Source organism: Acinonyx jubatus, chromosome B4 (genome assembly GCF_027475565.1).
Source record: "Acinonyx jubatus isolate Ajub_Pintada_27869175 chromosome B4, VMU_Ajub_asm_v1.0, whole genome shotgun sequence".
Classification (NCBI taxonomy): Eukaryota; Metazoa; Chordata; class Mammalia; order Carnivora; family Felidae; genus Acinonyx; species Acinonyx jubatus.
Genome location: NC_069387.1, coordinates 56,985,619 through 57,009,908, shown reverse-complemented (window position 1 = coordinate 57,009,908; position 24,290 = coordinate 56,985,619). Strand labels below are relative to the sequence as shown.

Genomic DNA, 24,290 nt, shown 5'->3' with positions numbered 1-24,290 from the left:
GGGATTAATATGTATGTAGGAGATAATAGGATAAGGAAGAAAAATGTACCTCAAACTAAAATAAATAAAATTTGAAGACCTTATGAAATTATAATATGTGAAATGGAAAATATGGTGTGCCACACAGATATTTTGGGAGTATCTTGCCTAGTTGCTTTGGGCAATAGCAAGTTTGCAGTGACTTATTTTGATATTTTACCCCAAGCTTTATTATTTTTTTTTTAAATGATATCAAAATGGTTTGTCATAGCCATTGGTTCCTGTCTAGAACATTGTTAAAGAGCAGAATTCATTATACAGTGGGTTGGATTTAGATTATAAGGCTCATATCAAGGTAGGAGGTGTCTTAGATTACTTCCCTTGCCTGAGACGTGACCAGGCTGCCTTTCTGAGCTGAAGAAGCTGTTTTCTTCTTTTACATATTCTGTGTATCTAACTTTCAGGAACCTAGCCCAAGCTGCACTTTTGAAGAAGCCCAAGTAACCACTCCTTTTTAGCCAGGTTCTTCCCTTTCCTTCCTACTTTTGTAACCCATGCTTCACCTACCTCCTTCAGAGGCCATAATATAGTACCAGAAGGGAAATTACAGTGAATTCTTTGAACTTGTTTAATTCTTGTGCCATTACAAACTACCAGGAAATACTTTAAAGTGGGGACAGGAGGAAAGGGACGTAACATCTCTTGGACCTCAGCTCTACCACAAACTGTGTTTGATGGTTTTACATTCTTTGCCTGTTGAATCATAACAGTAAGCCATTTCCAAGAAGGTGTATGTTGTACATTTTAGTAGCACTTTTGTACTAGAAGAAAATTCGAGCCCTAAGAGGTTAAATGACTTACCTTAAGTCACAGAGTAAAGGGACATGGCAAGAAACTGGGTGCAAATCTATTTAATTCCTGGTCAAGTTCTCTTTCCACTAAATCTTATCGCTAGACAACAGTACCAGAGATGCCTACAGGTGATGCAGGGTGATGATATGTCCTATATGATGGACAATCCTGATTTCTATAATATTGTGCTGTGATTCCTGGTTCTAAGTTCCCATTTAAATAGCCAATTCTTGATGTCATGGGTTTTGTTCACATGTGTGTTTCTGACTCATTTCAGTCTCGGATAACCCATCACATACATTTCTGACAGTATGTTTCTCTGCCCTGTTGAGTGAGTAGAAATTACTTATTTTACATACTGTCACCTATCTAGTACATGAAAACCTTTTTCTCCTTAGAAATAAACCCTTTGCCTTTGCCCATTTTCCTGTTGGGTCATCTGTGTCTTTCTTACTGATTTTCAGAATATCTTAACATATTCAAGTTATGATCCTTGGTTGGTTATGTGTTATGAATAACTTTACCCAATTTGTTGCTTCTTACATCTTCTAAAGAACAGAAATCATTAAGTTTTAAATAGCCAAATTATACCCATTTTTTTCCTTTATGATTTGTGCTTTATATCTCTGATTTAGGAATTCTTGTCTACCTTTAGGAGACACAGGTATTTTAAAATTTTTACTCCATAAAAGTCTTAATGTCTTATCGTATTTAACTATATAAGCCAACTCTAGTTGATATTAGCTACAGTAAGAGGTAGGGATCCAACATTTTATCTCCTCCATGTGGATAATCCATCATGCCATCACAATTTTGGTGGAAAAAAAAACAGAAAAAAAATTCTTGTCTGGTTTTATTATTACTGCTTTTTTTTTTTTTTAACAGTCTAAAGCTTTCGTGAGGATCATTTCTTATTGCTCCAGTGGAAGAAAATCCCATTATTCATTATGCTTTACATTCCTTCAGGTATTTGACAAGGAAGAACTTTTAGAGTGCATTCAACAGCTTGTGAAACTGGATCAAGAATGGGTCCCCTATTCAACAACTGCTAGTCTCTATATTCGTCCTACATTCATTGGAACTGAGGTACAAACCGACTCCTGTTTTGGGGTACTTTGGTAGACAAGTTATCATTGTTTATTCTTGTGTGAAACTTCTAGCATATAGTTTGAAAGGGCCGCCAGCCACATCATAAATGACTCCTTTCTCCTGATTATCAAGATTAGGTGGTGGCAAACATTTCTTTAAAGGACCGGATGGTAAATATATGAGGCTTTGTGGGCCATTTGGTTTCTGTCACAACTACTTGATTCCACCATTGTGGCACAGAAGCAGCAGCCACAGTTACCAATGTAGATGAGCAATGAGCAGGGCTGTTTGCCTTCCTTTAATCAAGATTAACCAAATACTGATTTCCTCAATATTTTTCTGAGTTTCCTCAGAGGCATTCCTCAGTGTCATGTCTCGTCTTGGCAGTAGTTTTCCAAGGTCGAAGTGGTAATGGTTTTGAAATTTGGAGAAGGAAGAGCTGCTGCTTCTTATTTTCATTTTCCTGAAGTCTTGAGATTACTAAGGATTGGGAGTGGAAGGCCCTCTTCCCTCACAGGAAATGTTGAAAATAAAGTTCACAATGGGAGGGTTAGAACTTGAGAGTAGTAGCTTTAAACAGCATGGCTGTAAGATCTGCTGGTGAGCCACACTCTACTGGCTGAGGCCCTTGCAAAAGGACATGCCTGGAAAGGCTAAGGCTGTTTGTGTGGGTTGAGTATGTTCTATAAAGACCCTCTCACTTGTCTCCTTCCTCTTAGAGTGAGTGATAAGAAGGGATAATTGATGGGTGGGGGAGATTGAGTGTGGGTAGCATATGGAGATCTTTAGGAATAGAAAGGAAACATAACGCTTTTACTATACTCTAGCCATTCTGTTCTCTACTAAGTAATTGTAAGCTTACCAAGTTCTCTACTATGCCATCTGGATGCAAGAAGTAGGGAAATAGAAGGCCATAGAATAAATACCTAAATGGTCTTGTGACACCCTCTTGATGCCTTTGAAAGACTATTAAGAATCTAGATAATGAACTTCATGAACTGTAGTCTCCCTAGCAAACTTGAAAGAATTGGGACAATTTAAAAAATGATCTGCTCCTTATGTCTCTGGCATTTTAATATTAATGAACTTTTAATCTATTTTATATTTTTGTTTATATAATTTTATTTTTTTAGTTTTTTATATTATTTAACTTTAGGATAGGAAGAAGCAATTTTTAATGTTTGTTGAAACATTTTTACTAATCTGGAAGCACTCTCTTCCCGTTATCCTGAAGTAGTTTCCCACTGTAAGATCTAATTCTTCTATTCCGAGTTTGTTGAGAATTTTTGTCACGAATGGATGTTGGATTTTGTTGAATGATTTTTCTATATGTCTTGACATGATTGTGATCTTGTTCTTCATTCTATAATTATAGTGTATTCATTTTTTGGTTTTAAAACAACCTTCCATTCCTGGACTAAATCCTACTTGGTTATGGTGAATAATTAGTATTATATCTTGTATTCAGTTTGCAAGTATTTTGTTAAGAATGTATGTCAATGCTCCTAAAAGGTATTGGTCTGTAGTTTTCTAGCGTAATTAGTTCTGTGATTTAGCAAATTGTTTAGAGTCCCGAAATCCTATAATCTAGAGTTAGACCAGCTTTTAAATCTGATTTTATAGTCTAGCCTGTTGTCACAATAATCCCCTCTATTGGCAGTCTTCAACTTTTTGTATTTGAATTGCCCAAGTATTTTTTAAAATATATGTATTGACTCCCATCCCCAGAGATTTTCATTGAGTAAATCAGAATGGTAATTCTGATGCCTGCCCGTATTTAAGAATCTTGGTGACAAAAGCCATGCCAAGTAGTTCTCTTCCACTCTGCCAGCTTACATATTTGATCATGCCTTGGGCCTCAGAGTCAAGAATTTTTAAAAATCTGCTTTATAAGCAATAGGGTAAGAATTGAAGGAAATAATTGCTATCATTTGATGTGTCAACATTATTTATATTTGGTTGGTATATTTATATCAACTAGAATTTTTCTAATGGTGTAGGCAGAAAAAAGATCACCTATAATTCAGAAATGAGCATAATACAAATAATAAAACATGGATTTAGGCATTTGTACTCTACACACATGTTATATAATCTAGTCTGGTAATTATCATGCACTGTCTTTTCATGGTGGTTGCATTAATAAGTGAAGTATTGGCTGGAGTATTGGCTTAGTCTCAATGATTTCTAGTTCACTGGGATTACTTCATCAGAGATGACTAACTTTTGCTGCCCTTTTTACGTTACTTGGTTTTGTGAGGGTTCTGTCTTGTCACTGGCTTCACAGAATAATTGTGGGCTCAACCTCCGTATCAGTTATCTGATGTTTTGGTCTTATCTACTGCTGGCTGAAATCCATTTTTTTTTTTCATGTTCTTTTCATGAGTAGATTAACTGATTAAGGCAGTCTTTGATCAAAAAGGTATTTTGATTTCTTTGAATGAGCAAATATATGTTGGGGTCATTTATTAAGTGATATCACCCCCTAGTCGATCTCTATTCCCAGGTATGATATTCCCTTATGTGTATAGAATATTCAGTGTTGAACAACAAATTTATTCGTATTGAGCTCCAGCCCAGATCCAAATAATCTAAATCTGTGGAGCCAGGATCAGAGACTCTGCATTTAAACAAACTCTCCAGGGATTTCTTAACTACTTTCAAGAGTATCACCATCTCAAACCTTGTGAAAGAATTAAGCATATGTCTGGCAGTCTTGAATGCTTTATTTGCTCCAGGGATTGTAAACTGGCACCAGGTAGAAATATTTATATCTTTGAAAGCTCAGTGTCATCCCAAGGGCAGGGTGTTGTTATCACTTTCAGGGGCCATGATATAACATTCAAATATTAATCATTCCTTCTCATGCCTAGTACAATTTGGTAGCTGCCATGTACTGAGACAGTGACTCTAATACCAACTTCTGAATTTCATTATATTTGCAATATGGTGCTTCTTTACATGTTTTATAATTAACTGACCCTTCATTTTTACCAATTTTCATAGGTAATACCTATGTATGAATGTATTTGTACAATTCGTCATATGTCTTCTGGCCTTTGATAATAATTGGATCCATTTTTAAAATCCTTTTAAGTTTAGGATTGTAATAAACAGGAAAGTATTTTATTGGAACATTTATAATCAGCTAGTATAATGTAACCAGTGAGTAGAGATTGCCAATAAAAAAATGCCAGGCTGCCAGTGGGTAGAAATTTAAAAAAATTTTTTTTCTATAAGGTTCATATTATTAAACAAAATACTAAACTGAATACATAAACCTTTTGTAACAGGCTTAAATTAGAGAGTAAAATCATTCATGTTACCAAAAGATTTTTCAGGGGTGCCTGGGTAGCTCAGGCGGTTGAGTGTCCAATTCTCAATCTCAGCTCAGGTCTTGATCTCGGGGTCGTGAGTTGAAGCCCATCATTGGGCTCCATGCTGCACCTGAAGCCTACTGTATTTATTTATTTCTTAAGTGTTTGTTTGTTTATATATTTATTTACAGAGGGAGAATGTGACCAGGGGAAGGGCAGAGAGAGAATCCCACGCAGGTTCCACACTGTCAGCACAGAGCCCAGTGCAGGGCTCGATCTCACCAACCATGAGATCATGACCTCAGCAGAAATCAAGTCAGACACTCAACCAACTGAACCACCTAGGTGTCCCCTGAAGCCTACTTAAAAAAAAAAAAATTTCAGCATCCCTTTAATATCTTCTGAAGTATTTATAGGTAATTAAAGAGAAGCTAAAAGCTGTAGAATGCTTCAGACCACAGCTGATTATGCGTCAATTAGAATTTAAGATAAAATCTGAAATCGTAATATTTAAATAAAGAACATTTACATGAACAGTTTCTAAATTTTCACTTTACCAGACAAGAAGCAAAAATTATATGACTGTCAGATTCAGTACCAGATACCGAACATTACATCTAAAAAAGCTGAGTTTCGCTGATTTTAACATGTTTTATCAAACTTCACTCTCTTTGGTAACTCCAGGCAGGTGCAGCTATATGAACGTACAAACAGACACAGGCTTTATTTTGTCAGTGATTCTAAGTGTACAGGTGATTTGACCATAGTCTATAGCAAAATACGCACAGCCACGAACTCTGGAATCCTCTTGTATGGTCATGGCTCTCAGCCTTTCACTTTCCAGTTTCTCTCAGTGCCATCTCATCTCACTGGAGGCAGCACTGCATAATAGCAGGGCTGAGAAGCAGTGTCACAGGAAGGGTCGGGTCTGATGGTTAAGAGTCTGCTCACCCAGCCCCTTTGACCAGGTCCCCAGGCTGACTGCCACAGATGTGTAAGCTACCAGCAGATTGGACTTTTTTTCAGCTGTACTCCAAGATCGACTGACCTTCGTTCATGTGGAGGTTGATGAATTCTTCATATTCAGTTAACTCCTACTTCTGCATTCAGAGTGCCCCTAAATAAATTTCTGCGCTTGAGCTCAACTAGAGAAGCAGTCTGCTTTTGGTCAATTCCAGCCTCAGATGCACAGAATACAATCTGAACAGTGCAGAGCATTTTCAGTCACTTCACATAAAACACTCTCCCCATCCACGACTTCTGGAAATCTGTCAGTATGACATTCTCATTGGAGCTCACATTTACAAAACTCCTGCTGCCAAATGGTCCACTCCTTGATTTCTGGTTCACTGCATAGGGAGCTTAAGGACATAAATTTCGTAGACATGTCTTTCTTTTCCTTTTATCACCTTGTAAAATCTTTATATCACCCATATAATGTAACCTATAATCATAACAGTTCCCATGAAAAGAATTCCCTTTATTCACTGCCTTTATTTATGCTTATACGTCTTCTAACTTCCCATCTTTTCTCTTCATTCTGTAGCCTCTATAGATGAAAGAATCTGAACAGATTTGACAACTAGTTACAGCAGCAATTAGTGATCGTTAACTTGGTTTTTGTCTACACTTTAATTTTTGTAATGTTTATTTTTGAGAGAAGGAGAGAGCGAGCGAGCAAGTGGGGGATAGGCAGAGAGAGACAGAGTCACAGAATCTGATGCAGGCTCCAGGCTCTGAGCTGTCAGCACAGAGCATGACACAGGGGTTCGAACTCATGGACCATGAGATCATGACCTGAGCCGAAGTTGGTCGTTCAACTGACTGAGCCACCCAGGCGTCCCAACAATTTAATTTTTTTTTAATGTTTATTTATTTTTGAGAGCAAGAATTCCAAGCAGGCTCTGTGCTGTCAGCACAGAGCTGGACACAGGGTTCGATCTCCTGAACCATGAGATCGGACCTGAGCTGAAACCAAGAGTTCAACATGTTCAACTGACTGAGCCACCCAGGTGCTCCTTGTCCACACTTTTAATGTGCTCTTTTGCAATCCTATTTGAGATATTTATTCACTACACTGGTTACAAACAGTATTAAATTCTCATTTGCATAACTTAACATGTTTCGCATTAATGGCCCCGTCTAAGTATCTTCAAATTTTGAATTGGTTTTCAGAAATCCAGCTTATTTGCATTGATTGCAGCTTGTGATAATCAGCTTGTTCTCATCAGTCTAGTCATACCAGTGGACAGCCCCTTCCACTGCATCATTATCACAGGGGATGCTTCTTGTGGTCATCTTCATTTCTACCCTTGGAGTGTGGTGCAGCCAGTTAATAATTCTACCTCTCAGTTCAGGGCACCTTCCCATCATGGGCGCTGAGGTCTTTCTCTTGGTTTCTTGATTCCCTTCCATCTTCATTCCCCAGTCTCATCTCATCTCCTTCTCCCCCATTGGAAATCATTATCATGTATTGAATGAATATTCTTTTGGTTTGTATGTGTTTTTAAGTATTTCTCATTACTTTGTATGCCTGGCATTTTCGTTTATATAAATGGTTTTGTTCTACAGATCTTATTGTGTTTCTTAACGTTTTCCCAAGGCACATTGTTTTTCATTTCTGTCCAGGTTACTGTGTGTATATCCAGTCCACCACTTCTTTCATTCTTTTGTTCTTTCGTTCTTTCAACAATTTTTTTGATGATTAATTTTTATTTCTGAGGAATAGTGTGCACGTGAGTTGGCGAGGGGCAGAGAGGGAGACACAGAATCCGAAGCAGGCTCCAGGCTCTGAGCTGTCAGCACAGAGCCCGACACGGGGCTTGAACCCACAGACCGTGAGATCATGACCTGAGCCAACGTCGGACGCTTAACTGACTGAGCCACCCAGGTGCCCCTCCAGTCCACCACTTCTTTCATTCTTTTGTTCTTTCGTTCTTTCAACAATTTTTTTGATGATTAATTTTTATTTCTGAGGAATAGTGTGCACGTGAGTTGGCGAGGGGCAGAGAGGGAGACACAGAATCCGAAGCAGGCTCCAGGCTCTGAGCTGTCAGCACAGAGCCCGACACGGGGCTTGAACCCACAGACCGTGAGATCATGACCTGAGCCAACGTCGGACGCTTAACTGACTGAGCCACCCAGGTGCCCCTCCAGTCCACCACTTCTTTCATTCTTTTGTTCTTTCGTTCTTTCAACAATTTTTTTGATGATTAATTTTTATTTCTGAGGAATATAGTGTGCACGTGAGTTGGCGAGGGGCAGAGAGGGAGACACAGAATCCGAAGCAGGCTCCAGGCTCTGAGCTGTCAGCACAGAGCCCGACACGGGGCTTGAACCCACAGACCGTGAGATCATGACCTGAGCCAACGTCGGACGCTTAACTGACTGAGCCACCCAGGCGCCCCTCCAGTCCATCACTTCTTTCATTCTTTTGTTCTTTCGTTCTTTCAACAATTTTTTTGATGATTAATTTTTATTTCTGAGGAATAGTGTGCACGTGAGTTGGCGAGGGGCAGAGAGGGAGACACAGAATCCGAAGCAGGCTCCAGGCTCTGAGCTGTCAGCACAGAGCCCGACACGGGGCTTGAACCCACAGACCGTGAGATCATGACCTGAGCCAACGTCGGACGCTTAACTGACTGAGCCACCCAGGTGCCCCTCCAGTCCATCACTTCTAACTGCTGCAGCGTTGTTCCTGCCAGACACCTGCCACACCTGTCCCAGTTGTCTTACTAGGATTCCATTTCCCTCTTGCCTTATATGGTCCTGCACTGAGCAGTTTGAAAATGTACACCCAAGGGAATTCTTTAAAGAGTGTTTCCCGACCAGATGCCCTTGGCCCATCTTACTTTCCAATCTAGGAAGGTTCTGCTTTTCAAGAAAGTCCTGGTTTGCTTTGATGAAATGCAGTCACTTGGTCTGACACTGTCACCGTCCCCTGGCATTATGAGGCTCTCCTAAGTGTCAGCCGTAGTGCTTGCTGCCTCCATTGTGCTGAAACAACCCTGTGTGTAGGAGCTTCTGGTGGCATTTTAGAGATAAGGAAACCGAGGCTCAAAGACATGAAATAAGAACCCCTGTGCTCTTAGCCTCTCTGTTGTGGGGTTGGGTCTAGGGATGCAGTGCTGAGCAAAAGCCACAGTTTTGCTCTCAAGGAACTCGGTGTCTAGGGTAGGAGTCCCATTTTCGTAATAAAACCCATGAAATGAATGTGTACTGATAGGTAGAGGTCAGTGCTGTGAAGAAATGTGGTGTGGCTCAATCACAGTGGTTAGTGTGGAAATAACAGACGGGGCTACTCAGATCTTTCCCATATTGTTCTGTTATCAGTCCACCTTTGTGTCTATTTCCTTCCCTTCTCTGAGCTAACTGCTTTTTTGCTCCCAATTATATTTGACATAATCACCCCAGGTTTTATAATATGTTATATATTATGCATTACATAACACATAATCACACAATGCACACATGTGTTATATAACACACATATACACATATTCAGTTATAATACTTCCAAATTTAGGAATATCAGTTTTCACATGCCACCTTGCCAATCTATTTCTGGGATTTTTTTTTTTAAAGGAATTTTTACAAATAATTTTTAAATTTTTAAAAATGTTTATTTTAGAGAGAGAGAGAGAGAGAGAGAGCAGGGGAGGACAGAGAGAGAGGGAGACACAGAATCTGAAGCAGGCTCCAGGCTCTGAGCTGTGAGTGCAAAGCCCGATGAGGGGCTCAAACTCACAAACCATGAGATCATGATCTGAACTGAAATAGGATGCTCAACTGACTGAGACATCCAGGCGTCACCCCCCAATTTTTTTTTAATTCAGGTATAACTATCAGATATAGAACATAATGATCCAATACTTGCATATATTGCAAATTGATCACCACAATAAGTCTAGTTAACTTCCATCACCATACATAGTTACAAAATATTTTTTCTTATGATGAGAACTTGAAAGATTTACTCTTTTAGGAACTTTCAAATGTTCGCGATACGGTATTATTAACTGTAGTCGCCATGCTGTAAGTTACCTCCCCGGGACTTACTTATTATGTATCTGGAAGTTTGTACGTTTGATCCCCTTCACCCATTTCTTCTACCCCCTGCCTCTGGCAACCACCAATCTGTTCTCTGTATCTGTGAGCTCGTTTTGTGTGTGTTTTCATTTTTGTTTTAGGTTCCAAGCATAAGTGAGATCATCCAGTATTTGTCTGACTTATTTCACTTAGCATGATGTCCTCAAGTTCCATCCATGTTGTTGAAAGGCCGGATTCCTTCTTTTTTTCATGGCTGGGTAATATTCCGTTGTATATGTATACCACATCTTCTTTATCTATTCATCCATCAGTGGATACTTAGGTTGTTTTTGTGTCTTGGCTGTTATAAATAATGTGCAGTAAGCACAGAGGTACATATATCTTTTTGAATTCATGTTTTCTTTTTTTTTTTTTTTTTTGGATAAGTACTCAGAAGTGGAATCAGTGGATCGTATGGTATTTCAAATTTTTAATGTTTCTGGGAATCTCCATACTGTTTCCATGGTGACTGTACCACTTTACATTCCCTCCAACAGTGCACAAGGGTATTTTTCTGGGATTTTAAAGGTGAGATTGGGGGAGGGGAAAACATCTGGTAACAAACTCAGTACGAAAGGTAAACAAAGATAAAGAAGCTTCCTTCCCACTATCATTCTGATCCAGAGTTCCACAGTTTTCCTCCTTCCACAATTCCTGTTGTCAGCTTTTCTTAGATTCTTCCAGTGGTACATATTCATACCTCTGCCTGCATACATGTGTTTGTCATTGAAACATACATTGTGTGTTTCTTTTTACAAAACTCGAAGTAATTTTTTTTTGCTTTATATTTTTTACTGTAAATAACAGAATAAATAAGTGTAACACAAATTCAGAATGGTTTCTTTTGCTTCCTTCTACATTGAGCAGGGTCTAGAAAGACAAGAAACTGCTTTAGCTGTATATAAATTAACTGTGATTTTAATTGCATACCTTGGTTATGGTCACTTGGCACACATTGTTTAAAAAAAAAAGATTTAAATTACTCCAACTTCACTTTATTTTAGAGGGAGTGATAGAAGGAATTGAAATAGACTCAAAAGCTAGAATTCAGGGCATTTATACGTGAGATTAGTCTGTGAGTAGAACTTAACACTCTTAAAATGTCTTCCTATAGTCTGTAAACATTTATATTTACATTTTTCCCCTGGGTTTTGTTTTGTTAAAAAAAATAGAGGAGAAAATAGAAAATATTTTAATACTCCACAATTCTCACTCCCAAGTGGTCAGAAATGAGGAAGAATACAATATTTATTAAGACTAACCTTATGCTACACAATGTGCCTCATAATTTTATAGATACTATGATACTTACACCTCACAATAGCCCTATGGATTAACTCTTACTATCTCCATTTGGTAGAAGATGGAATAGAGACACAGAAAGGGAGATGTCTTGCTAAATAACTTATAAATGATAGAACAGAACAGAAATTAGAACACCAAAATGATTACCTTCTAAATTTATCACCTCCTGCCTCTCTCTTCCCATAGATATGGTGAGAGCAAAAAACTTCAAATTGCTAAGATTGCAAGGATTTTCAAAATCTTCAAAAATTTTCAAAATTTTTTGATCACAATCCTATGTTTGCACTTTGGTTGCATTTTAGAAGACTTAAAACACTCATGGAGAGAGATGAAAGATGTTAAAGAATATTAATCCAGTTCAAAATGCATTTGTTGAGCCTTAGCTTTGGGTAAGGTATCTTCTCAAAATTCCTCTTGGGGGAACAGAAAAATAAAAATAGGAAAATATTCCATCTACCTCACCCCTAGCCTGCTACAGAGAGCTTTAAGTGTTTAATCTGCTTTCATACAATGCTATTAATCATAACATACTTTTGATAATCCAAAACTAGAGGTAATTCTTTGTGCAAGTTTTGCCAAAGCTCAAAGATTTTTACACACATTCTCACACACACATAGAGTTTAAAGAGAATTAGAATGAAAATCTGTGCACATAATGCCCAGTGAAGATTAGAACATGACAGTACAGCTGGGCTCAGAACATGACTAGTACAGTTGAAACCCTGTGTGTACCCTTCTCTGTTGATTCCCCTTCCCTCCCCAGAGTCAAGTAACCATGTGGCGTGTACTTAATTCTTTATTCTCTCCTCCTTTTTACCTCCTGCCTCCAAATATGAGGTTGTTTTACTATAGATGGACATCTGGGTTATTTCTAACTTTTGACTATTATAAATAAAGCTGCTGTGCACATCCTTGTACACATCTTAGGGTGAACATATGTACCGCTTTTCTTTGGTATTTACCTAAGAGTTAGATGTGTTTTTGCTTTACTAGATACTGCCAAATGGTGTTCCAAAATGCTTATACCAGTTTATTCTCCCACCAGCAATGTCTGAAAATTCTATTTGCTTCTTATCCTTGCTAACACTGGTAGTGTCTTGTTAATTTTACCCATTCTGATATATGTAGTCTTATCTCCTTGTGGTTTTAATTTTTATTTCTCTGAGATAGATTACATTGAGTACCTTTTTATATATTTATTGGCTATTAGAAATCCTTTTTGGAAGTATCTTTGCAAGTCTTTTGCCATTAAAAAAATTCATTTGTCTTTTTAATTTTTTTAGAGTCTTTATATGTTCTAGATATAAATTCTTTGTCAGAGGTACATTTGTTTCATAAGTAAGTTTCCATTCTGTGACACAATTCTTTTTTTTTTTTTTTCAACGTTTATTTATTTTTGGGACAGAGAGAGACAGAGCATGAACGGGGGAGGGGCAGAGAGAGAGAGAGGGAGACACAGAATCGGAAACAGGCTCCAGGCTCTGAGCCGTCAGCCCAGAGCCCGACGCGGGGCTCAAACTCACGGACCGCGAGATTGTGACCTGGCTGAAGTCGGACGCTTAACCGACTGCGCCACCCAGGCGCCCCTGTGACACAATTCTTTGTCAGATAAATGTATTACAAATAGTGTTCCAGTCTGTGTCTTGCTTTTGTGTCTGTGTTTTGCTTTTTCACATTCTTACTGGTTTTATTTATTTATTTATTTATTTATTTATTTATTTATTTATTTATTTATTTTTAAGTTTATTTATCTTGAGGCAGGAGGCAGTGTGAGAGGGGCAGAGAGAGAGGGAGAAAGAATCCCAAGCAGGCTCAGCACTGATTACATGGAGCTCGTTCCCATGAACTGTGAGATCATGACCTGAGCCAAAACCAAGAGTCAGACACTCAACTGACAGAGCCACCCAGGCACCCCACTTACTGGTATCTTTTAGAAAACAGAAGTACTTATTTTTAATGTAATTAAATTATTTTTTCAGTATGTTTTGTGGCTTTTATGTGTTTTAAAGACATTCTTCCTTACTCCAAGGTCATACTTGTGCTTTTCCATTTAAATGAAATCCATTTGGAAGTGAACTTTTTGTGAAGGACTCCATTTTATTTTTCTCCATATGGATGCCAAGTTATTCCATTACTATTTATTGAGTGGTCTGTCTTTTCTTGCCTGATTTACAATGCCAGCTGTTGATATGTTAAGTTTCCCATAGATGAAGTCTGTGTTTGGCTCCTCAGCTGTACCTTCTCTCTTTCTCTCTCTCCCTCTTCCCTTATTTGTTTCTCTCTCATTTCTACATAAATGGCAGCCATACTATGAACACTCTGGTTTGTATTCTTGTTTTTGTATTCACTATTTGTCTTAGAGAGATTCTTCCACATTAGTACATATGGATCTACCTCTATTTTATCTACTTTCTTAGCTGCAAGGCATTCCATCCTACATATATATTACTTAATTGAATACAGGATGCCATAAATTATATGTCACCCCGTTATTTTATGCACTGAAATGGAAAACATTGCTAAACTATGATGCAGTACCTTCCTGACATTCCTGACTGAGTCATGAATTAATCATACCAGCCTTTTATTTATTTTTTAAATGTGTGTTTTCAGAGAACATCTGCAATTCTTCCAGCCATCATTTGTGCTGCTTGGCTTATGATAGGCATTTTTTATTTTTGCATATATCTTAATAACAAAAGCTAACACAGATTTATCTTCATATGGATGTCTTCCTACTGCGGGTCCCATGAGAAGACTGGTTGTTGCTTTGTAGGAAAATATTGAATTGCAGGTGTTTGATATTAATACAGATACTTGTTTCACTAATATCAAATACATGCCCTGCGTGTATTTGCACCTTTCTCTGCGATAATTTTTCTTTCAGGGCCAAGTCATACCATAACTTTTTAAAGACATTTTAAATGACAATTAACACGTATGACATCACCAATGCCCATAAGCCATTGGAAGTACCATCAGTATGAACAGCTAATTTGAAGTCTGGTAATGCCGGCTTTACCATGAGTGTACTGAGCCAAAAGCAATTGTAAAATGCCGAGCCTGGATTTCAGACATGTTAGTGTGAGGAAAAATGAACATCTTAGGATCTATGAAATATGGCAGAATAATTTATGCAGCTAGTGTCCTGTTGATCAGGACAAACATAAGAACTATTATTAGTAAATTGAATAAAATGAGATAGTTAAATTTGGGAATCTTAAGAGTGCAGGCTTTCTTCTAGGAATTTATGCTGTAGACATATCCCCTAGTTCACATGAAGGCACATCTTCAAAGATATTTATTGTAGCTCACAAAATTTTCTGACAGATTGGATGTGAATATGAGGGGAGAAAGGTCAAATTTTCCTTTGGGTCAGAGCAACTGGGTAGTGACCGTTTATTGAGATGGGGAAGAGTGAGGGAAAAGGTTTTTCATGCATATTTGTTGGAGGTGATGATGGGTAGAATCTAGAGTTCAGTTTTGGACATGGTAACTTAAGCTCAAGTTACCAAGTGGTAGGTAGATCTACAAGTCTGAAATTCAGGGGAGTGTTTGGAATTTAAGTCATAAATTCTAGTGTTTAACATAAAACGCCTTTAAAGGCAAGGGTTGGAATGAAGTTATTAAGAGAAGAAATGTAGACACTGATGAAAAGAAGGTGAGGACTAAGTCCTGGGCAAGCCACAGCATTTAGAAGAAAGGGAGATAAAAAGGAATCAGCTAAGAAGTCTGAGAAGTAGCAGCCTGCTAGGTAGAAAGAAAAACAAGAGGGCTTGGTGATCTGGAAGGCAAGTGAAGGACATGGAAGCAGTGATCAGTTCTGGCAAATCCTGCCCATGGGACCAGAGAAGTGAGGTCCAAGGACTGACTCTTGGATTTGGCAACACGAAGGTCCTTGCTGAAATGGATGTCCTGGAGGGGGACATGCGGTAAAGGGAATGTGTTTGTTTTAGATGGGAGATACAATGGCATATTTCTAAGCTGATGGAATTATCCAGAGAAAAGGGAAAATTGATTGTTAAAATATTCAAAAGATTTCCCAAGCTCTACCTTTGTCATGGTTCTACTTCTGAGGGTGACAGTACTGACAGGCAGTGATACGTGACCATATAAAGGTGACAGAAGTAGAGTACATCCGTTTCTCTGCTCCACTGTGTCACAGAATGCCCCACAAGACTTGTACATACTCCCCTTCATAACCTCCTCTCCCCTTGTTCTCTCTCGAATCCATGACATTCAGCCTTTCAGCCCCCCGAACCCCCACTGAAATATGCTTGTCAAGATCACCAAGGACCTCCATTTGCCATATCCAATAGTCCATTCTTGGGGTTCCCTTCAGTGTAACATCCTTTCCCGTGCACCAGCCCACTCAGGATCCTCTTTCTCATTTGGTCAGCTGGGTTGGGACTTGCCTATTTGGGGAGCATCTCAGGGTAGTTGTCAACTCCCTGTGTTGGTCTAAACTGTCTCTCTATTCCGGGCCCATTGTGTGCTTGGCCCAGACAATAGAACCAAATTGGATGGAATCACAAAGTCAAAGTCTGAGCGCTTGAGGCTAGGTCAGTGAGGAGACCTTGGTTTTGAGGCCATTCTTGGTACAAGGAAAATGTATGTGTAGCATTTTCCTGTCCTCTGGAGAAGGGGCCAGCAAACTTTCCCTGTGAAGCCAGATAGCTTCTTGTCTCTACCTTTGTAGCACAAAAACTTCAGTAGGCAGCACATAAATGCATGAATGCATGTATTCCAATAAAATTTTTTAGAAAACAGGAAGCAGCCTGGAGTTTGACAACCCTCTCCCTCCCCGTCCCCCACGCCCCCATCAAGTCATTTCACAAAGGGAAATGAAGCGTGGTTTTTCTAAAGAGTGACTCATTCTGGCTCCTCCTGGGTACTTCTCTATTGAATTTTCTGGACCATTTGTTTAATAATCCATGCTGAAATTTCTCTTTAGGATTGATTTTGAATATAACCAAGCTGTATTCCCCAAGATATGGGTATAATGATCCTTTTTCCTAAGTGTTCATTCACCACAATTCCAACATTGAGCATTGAATGTAGTTCCATGGTCCCATCTACAGTCATCTTAATGTCACCTTCATGCCCTGCATGTTGGTCCATATTGAATTTATTTACCAGTTATAAACGATTATTTATAAAAGCAATAACAATCGCTACTTGTTGGATGCTTGAACAAGATGAGGTTATGGGTGCTTTCCACAGGTTATCTAATTCTTACACTGACCCTGTGAGCAGGAACTATCATTGCGTTTAACTTTAGACATGACAGGTAGGTGTTCTTTTGGTTGTTTTCTCCTTATCTTTAGGTTTTTTTTTTTAAACTGTGTGTTTTTTTACAGTTTAAGATTTTTTTTTTTTAATGTTTATTTTTGAGAGAGAGAGAGACAGAGCACAAGCAGGGGAGGGGCAGAGAGAGAGGGAGACACAGAATCCAAAGCAGGTTCCAGGCTCTGAGCTGTCAGCACAGAGCCCGATGCGGGGCTCGAACTCACAGACCGTGAGATCATGACCTGAGCTGAAGTCCAACGCTCAACTGACTGAGCTGCCCAGGCACCCCAAAGTTTAAGATCATTCTTATTTAAAAACTAAAAAAAGAATGAAGTGCTAACCTTCTTTTTGTCAAGTGTTCAATATATACTGTCTTTCTATTTGACCAGGACTGATATCCTCTACCCATTTTAGAGCAAGCCTCAGAAAAATTCTGGACTTTAGCTTCTTCCCATGGTATTCTTTGAATGTCTACATATAAATTCTGTTAGTTTAGAGGCCAGCACTAAAGGAAATCAGGGGGCAAAGGAACATTTTCTCTGTGGTGTCAGCGTAACATACAAGGATTAGCATCAGATTTTTTTTTTTAATCAAAATAATTCAAATATGGCAAATAAGTCCCCTAGGTTGTTTTCACAACCCCTTTCTATAAACAACATCTTATTAAGATGGAGAGTCGTTGAACAAAAATGTAGTGAACCTGGTATAACAATGTACAATGCTCTGTGTAGGGGACAAAGATGGTCTTCATGGGGTGTACAGATTTGTAAGAGGTAGGGAATTAAAGAAGCATTTGTAAGAAGGTGTGATGGACATTTTATCTAAATGTACGGAAGTACACGGTGCTGTAATAGCATGTAACACAAGCACCTAGCCTTGTGAAGAGGGCTCATTTTCTGAAATCACAGTAAAAATTGAGATTGAAGGATTTATATTACTTCAGAAAGAGAGGGCATGTCTTAGTCTGCTGTGGCCGCCATATCAGAATCCCACAGACTAGGCATCTCAAATACCAGAATTTATTTCCTCACAGTTTTGGAGGCTGGAAGTTCAAGATCAAAGTGCCAGCAGGGTTGATTTCTGGTAAGGTCTCCCCATAGACGTCCACTTCACTGTGTCCTCCCAGAGCCTTCTGTGTGTGCGGAGGGAGTGGAGAGCTCATGCTCTAATGTCTCTTCGTCTCATAAGGGCACTAGTCCTGTTGGATTAGGGCCTAATCTTTTGACCTCATTTGACCATAATTACCTCCTTAAAAACTTTAGCTCAAAAAGTAGTCACATTGAGGGTTAGGGCTTCCAACATATAAGTGTTGGGGGCAGACACATTTCAGTCCATAACAGGGGAGCAGAGAGCATTCTGGGTAGGTGGAATAGTTCAGGAAACCATGTAGAGGCAGAAAAGTGAGGAACTGAAAGGGGCCAGTGTGGTTTGAGCATGGGGTGCCTAGAGTGTGAGGGCCCTGCTGAAGGCTGAGGTGAAAGGAAGTGAGGCCCCGGTTTGAACCCTCTCTAGGGTAAGAAATCTTGGGTCCTTACTTATTGTTTTAAGTTTCAACACTACAGAAAGAGCTCTGGACTAAGAGCAGAAGATCTAGAGCTTAATAACTGACCTTGGGCAAATCATTTGTTTGGAGCCTATGTAAAAATCAGGAATTATAACCCTTAACTTTTAGGACTGTTTGATCATATAAGGTAAAACCTGTGAAATGTCTTAGAAACCGAAAACTGTGTAATTACTGAGGTTTTTTTTTTTTTTTTTTTTTAATCTTTCACCATACCAACTAGTTTTTCCTGCCAAAAGGTCATGAATTTGTGACTCACGTGCTCAAAGCTTTGCATGAACCACTGGCCCTCTCCGTATCTCTTATAGAGCCCCTCAATCCAATATTCTTTACCATTTTCCCCTCTAAAATAAATTAGGATCCTTTGGGGATTAAAAAAGTCATGCCACTCTGTTTGAAAAATGTCCCTGTTATTCCCAATTATCTTATTTCTTATGTCCCGTATTTGTCTTGCTTAACCAGAATTTTTCAGGGTGCCTGGGTGGCTCAGTCAGTTCAGCATCCAACTTCAGCTCAGGTCATGATCTCACACTTCGTGGGTTTGAGCCCTGCAGGCTTTGTGCTGACAGCTCAGAGCCTGGAGCCTGCTTCAGATTCTATGTCTGCCTCTCCCTACCCCTATCCCACCCATGATCTATCTCTCAAAAATAAATGAATGTTAAAAAAACAACAACAACGATTTTTCTGAAGTTTCCACACTGCTACTGTGCTTCTCTGCCTTCCACGCCACAAGGACTAATAGTACCTTTCTCAGATCTCAAAGCACTTCCTGCCGTCGTTCACATAACCTCTGAAATCCTGTCTTTTTATGCACTAATTTTCTGACTGACTCAGAAGTGGTAATTTTCACTGGAACATGTCACTTTATATTCCATCACACCCAAGTGTCTTGTTATTTTGTGCAAAATATACATGCATTGAATACCTTTATGTGTTTATCTGTGAGGTATAAAGTAAGATGAGTATTTTTGGTATACATCAGAATGTCAACCTAAGTCAGTGTGGTCCCTTGAGAAGTTACATACTTTACCTCTATGAGATTTTATATTCTCCATTTCCCCTGGCCTTTTTTTTTTTTTAAGCCATCTTCAATTCCTTATATATTGAAATAATCCAGGAAACTAGCAAAAAGAATTTAAAAAACCCAACAATGTTCATAAGGAAATGAAACTTAATGAAACTGATTTACATTACTTATCAGATGTGGTCTTTCATAACTTCTCTTTATTTGTGTGGTTTTTGCTTTATTTGAATAGAAGACTGACCTTGTCATCATAGAAGTGTGTTTACTGCCATTTAATTAATATTATAAAAGAACTTTTAATTGCAGCAATAGCACAGAATTTAAATTGCTTTCCAGGATAGAAGGGAGAATTCAGAGAAAACAAATAAAGGTTCCTGAGGGTAGAAGCAAACCCAGTCCCAAAGCTCCCTTCCTGATGCAGTTAACTTTTATTTATTTTCACTCTTGAAGCAGTGTGACCATTTGCAGTAAAGTCGCAGAGTTCTTTTCATGAGAAGACGATCAATATAAGTAATCATTTAAGGATGAAGGTGACTAAGCTGTGCTCAACACTAGTACTTGAAGTACTTGTAAAAAACATGAATTGACTTTGCTTAAATTTCAGAAAATAAAATGTTAGTACACATAACCACATTTTCTCAACATTGGAAAATTCTAGTCTATAATTTACCTGCTTGCTAAGAATAAAAGTGTTCCTTAAAGGTTTATTGATTTTTTTTTTCCAGAAATAGATTTAACGCATAGGATTATTCCATTTCCATCTGTGCTCTCTATACCACCACCTAGTGGAATAAATGCAAGTTTACCCATCATTTCAAGTCAGGGGAAAGAAATGAGGAAGATGAAAATTAACTCACACCAGTATTTTCGTGATGATGAGTTATTGCTTTTAGTATAACGCAGGTAGCGAAAAATACATGAGTTTAGAGTGAAAAAAGCCCAGACATTTATGTGTTCTCTAATAAAATGCTTATCTGTTTGCCCACAAATAAGCCATTTCATTCAGAAACGTAGAAGATAGATAAATGACTGAAGATGTGTCCTGCAGATTGTATTTCTAAGATCTGTTGGGGAGCTTCTCTTCATTACTCAATACGAGGGTTCATAAAATTAAAAAAATACATATTAATCTTCACAGTTCCTCTGAGATGAAAATATCATTGCATTTACTTAACTGATAGGTAAATAAAAGTGTGGAGATAAGATAGTCAGTTTTTATCAAAGCTGAGAAGAAAGGCAGGTTTGTATTATTATTCTGAAGTTTTCTGTCCCAAACATTGAAATAAAAGAGGCAAATGAAGTTTCAAGGCTCTTCACTCTTTATTGGTAGGTGAGTCCTCTTCAGCCCCAACTAAGAACAAATTCAGACAGGTAAAACACCAAAACCTGTTGTTGCTTGCTGACTCTGGTCATCCAAGCCTTTCTTGGTCTCATGTTCACATGGAGTGCAAATGGAATCATGTTCCCATTTTCTGAGGGTTGCATGCCTTTTAGATGGCATCAGTGTGCACATATAGAGACACATTTCTTTAATGTCTGTGAATATTTTACCTACCTGATTCTTTAAAAATTTTTTTTTAACGTTTTATTTATTTCTGAGACAGAGACAGAGCATGAGCAGGGGAGGGGCAGAGAGAGAGGGAGACACAGAATCCAAAGCAGGCTCCAGGCTCTGAGCTGTCAGCACAGAGCCCGATGCGGGGCTCGAACTCACAGACCACAAGATCATGACCTGAGCCGAAGTCGGATGCTCAACCAACTGAGCCACCCAGGCGCCCCTTTACCTACCTGATTTTTGATGACCTGGCCATAAGTAGTGAATGAGGGGCCTTGGGCCAGTAGGTAATAGAAGGGAGATGTAATGAAATTCAGAAGAAAATACCCCCAAATCCACTTTTAGCTAGTTCATCAAAACAAAAGCCACAAAATCAGCTGGAATTGAGTCTCTTCTTATTCTGTCCATGACAGACTCTTACCACTGTCTAGTCAGACCAGACTCTAGTGAAGACTGGACACAAGTGTTTTATATCCCAAGACTGTAATAATCCTGGACTTGTTTTCTTATTTCCAGTGGTCTTGAATTGCATAGAATAGCCCAGTAGCCTTCTTTTTTTTTTTTTTTTTTTTTTTTTTGCCTTTATAATACATAGCCCTTAAGGCTTTCAGTTTTTCAGTTTTCCTCCTTAGTAAACAACTGACAGTAATTACTTATGAAAACTGTTTTATGCTGGAGATATTTATATGGTTTTGCATTGCTGGCTTATGATTTTCCAGTGTTTGTGGGAAAGACCATTTTCTATCTTTGTCATTCACGTTATAAATTCCTGAATCCTTCATTCTCTGGCTTTTAGGGGGATATTTATCTCCTCTGGTATCTTTGTCTCTAAGGAGGCTACACTCTTGCTGTCTGCTTCCTGTGACAGTTGTGGAAATGGCACACTCACCTGTGCCCGCCACCTGCTGGAGGCCCTGGCATGTCCTGAAGTAGCAGTAGTCAGTGAACATAGAAGGAGAAACTAAAAAAGCAAATATTACATTTCCTCTCCACAGACTAAAGTCATGTCTGGGTTCTTCCCTTTTTCATTTCCCAATCAGTGCAACATTGCAAGGTGTTATATAGCTAGTTGTCAAAAAGGTACCTCTCCTCTTAAAACCCTACTCACGCACACACACAAAAAAAAAAAGTTGACAAATTGGCTTTTTTCCCAAAAATCCTGACTCAGAAGGCAAAGCAACATGAAACTTCAGCACTCCATTCTTTGTGTTTTCTTCCTAAAAGACCATCTGGCTTTGTGTAACTCAACTTTAGAAGGAACAGCGCCTGTGCCTAGACAGCCCCTCTGGGAGGTAGTTACAGATCTATTCTAGACTTTACGACTGTTGTCTACATTTAAATTAACAGTCATGTGTACTTTTATTTTATTTTAGCCTTCCCTTGGAGTCAAGAAGCCTACCAAAGCCCTGCTCTTTGTAATCTTGAGCCCAGTGGGACCTTATTTTTCAAGTGGAACCTTTAAGCCTGTGTCCCTGTGGGCCAATCCGAAGTATGTCAGAGCCTGGAAAGGTGGGACTGGGGACTGCAAAATGGGAGGGTAAGTAAATCTGTGTCTCTATCTAAAAGAAAGAGCCCCTCACTACCACTGAGTTATTTTCATCCCACATCAATCCAAGTACATATATTAATAGTCAAGTTGAAATGCTCTTTTTTGCTTTGTGTTTACTCTCCAGTATTGAATTGTGCTAAAGGATAAACCCGTGACCCTTTGTAAGGGAGAACCAAAGGCAAGAACTGGAAGAGGGGACTAGAGCAGGAACAGCATGCATGCTCTGAATGAACTGTCCCTGGAGGCTGTGTCTCTGGCTGCAGGCGGACAGGTGGCCTTAAAGAGCATCTGGTGCTGGGGCAGAGGCTCTCAGTTGGCTCCAAGGAGTCCTGTCTGGGGAAGGTGCCCGCTTCACTCAAGTGCTGTCTTCATTGCCACAGATTGTAGCCCTACCTGCTGCCAGCTGGCCGAGGGACAGCCCTGCTTTGGCTCTGTCAGGCCGGTCTCATTGGCCATATGTAGCTGGCTGGAAATAAAAGAGCATTTAAAAAGTGTTAGACAATTTCAGGGGTGGACTTGGCCATGACATGAGAATGCCCCTCTGGGTGAACAAGAATAGCCAGATTAACCAGTGTGTGCTCTTCCTTTGTGTGCGTCAAGTGCTGATGTGTATCACAGACACAGGCAGCAGCAGTCCTGGGAGGCGACTTGGTGGCAACTTCTGGGCTGTGGGAAAACATGTAGATTCTGGGAGCCCTGGGAGCGTTCAGTGACACGCTGCTGGGATGTGAGAGAGGTGTTGACAGCTGGCTTTGAACCCTCTATAGTCTTTCTGTATTTTTATTTTTAAGAGAGAGCATGAGCGGGGGTGGAGCACAGGGAGAGAGAGAATCCTAAGCAAGCTCCACACCCAGGCAGAGCCCGACTCAGGGCTTGATTCCATGAACCTGGGGTCATAAACTGAGCGAAAATCAAGTTGGATGCTTAACTGACTGAGCCACCCAGGTGCCCGTTTTTTTCTTTCCTACAAAAAAAAAATTCTCTCTCTCTCTCTCTGTCTCTGTCAAAAATAAATAAATATTATAAAAATAATAATAAAAGAGAAATGGCAAGTGGGAGGCAGTAACTTACAAATGTCTGTTGTTTCCAAGAGGTTCTAAAGCTCCTATGCTCTCCACCCAGAGAAGTGCAAGGAAAACACAGGATTTTGCATTTAGTATTAACCTATTTGATTGGCAGAGACATTTGGCAGCAGCCTTAGATTTATATGTTATTGCTTCTTCTCTAAGCCAATTAATTCAATAATTACCTTCCAAGATTTTTAGGACCTCTTTGTTAACTGGAATTTATTAAATAGCTGTGGATTCTCCTAAGCTGAAGAACTTTCTGCTTCCTAAGTGAATCTGAGGAAAAGAGAGAAGGATTTTTTAACTTCTAAGATTACTCCACCTGTTTTGAAGCCACCAGCGATAGTAATATTATTTTATATCTAAATATACATAAGTGAGGGAAGTAATACAATGGCACACAGCTGCGGGAGAGTTGTAGCACAGTGCTCACCTGTGGTTAGTGTGGAAATCAGCTGTACCAACTACTACTCTCTGGGTCCCCCGACTAGAGATTCTGGTTTGTTTGGTCTGCTCTGTAGCCTCGCATCAGAATATATTAATGTGTAGCCAAAGTTGAGAAGCACTGAGCTAGAAGAAGGTCCTCCATCGTAGGAATGTCTTATTCCCAATTTC

General features: G+C 39.2%; 1 protein-coding gene across 3 annotated transcripts in view; it reads left to right on the top strand.

The window, feature by feature from the left end:
- The window catches only part of BCAT1 (branched chain amino acid transaminase 1), a 106,814-nt gene that overhangs the window by 52,099 nt on the left and 30,425 nt on the right, over window positions 1–24,290 (top strand). For all 3 annotated transcript variants that reach the window (XM_015065184.3, XM_027035751.2, XM_015065185.3), the window contains exons 5-6: window positions 1,798–1,917; window positions 22,433–22,596. In XM_015065184.3, the coding sequence (XP_014920670.1) occupies window positions 1,798–1,917; window positions 22,433–22,596 (284 nt within the window). The remainder of the gene's footprint in view (window positions 1–1,797; window positions 1,918–22,432; window positions 22,597–24,290) is intronic.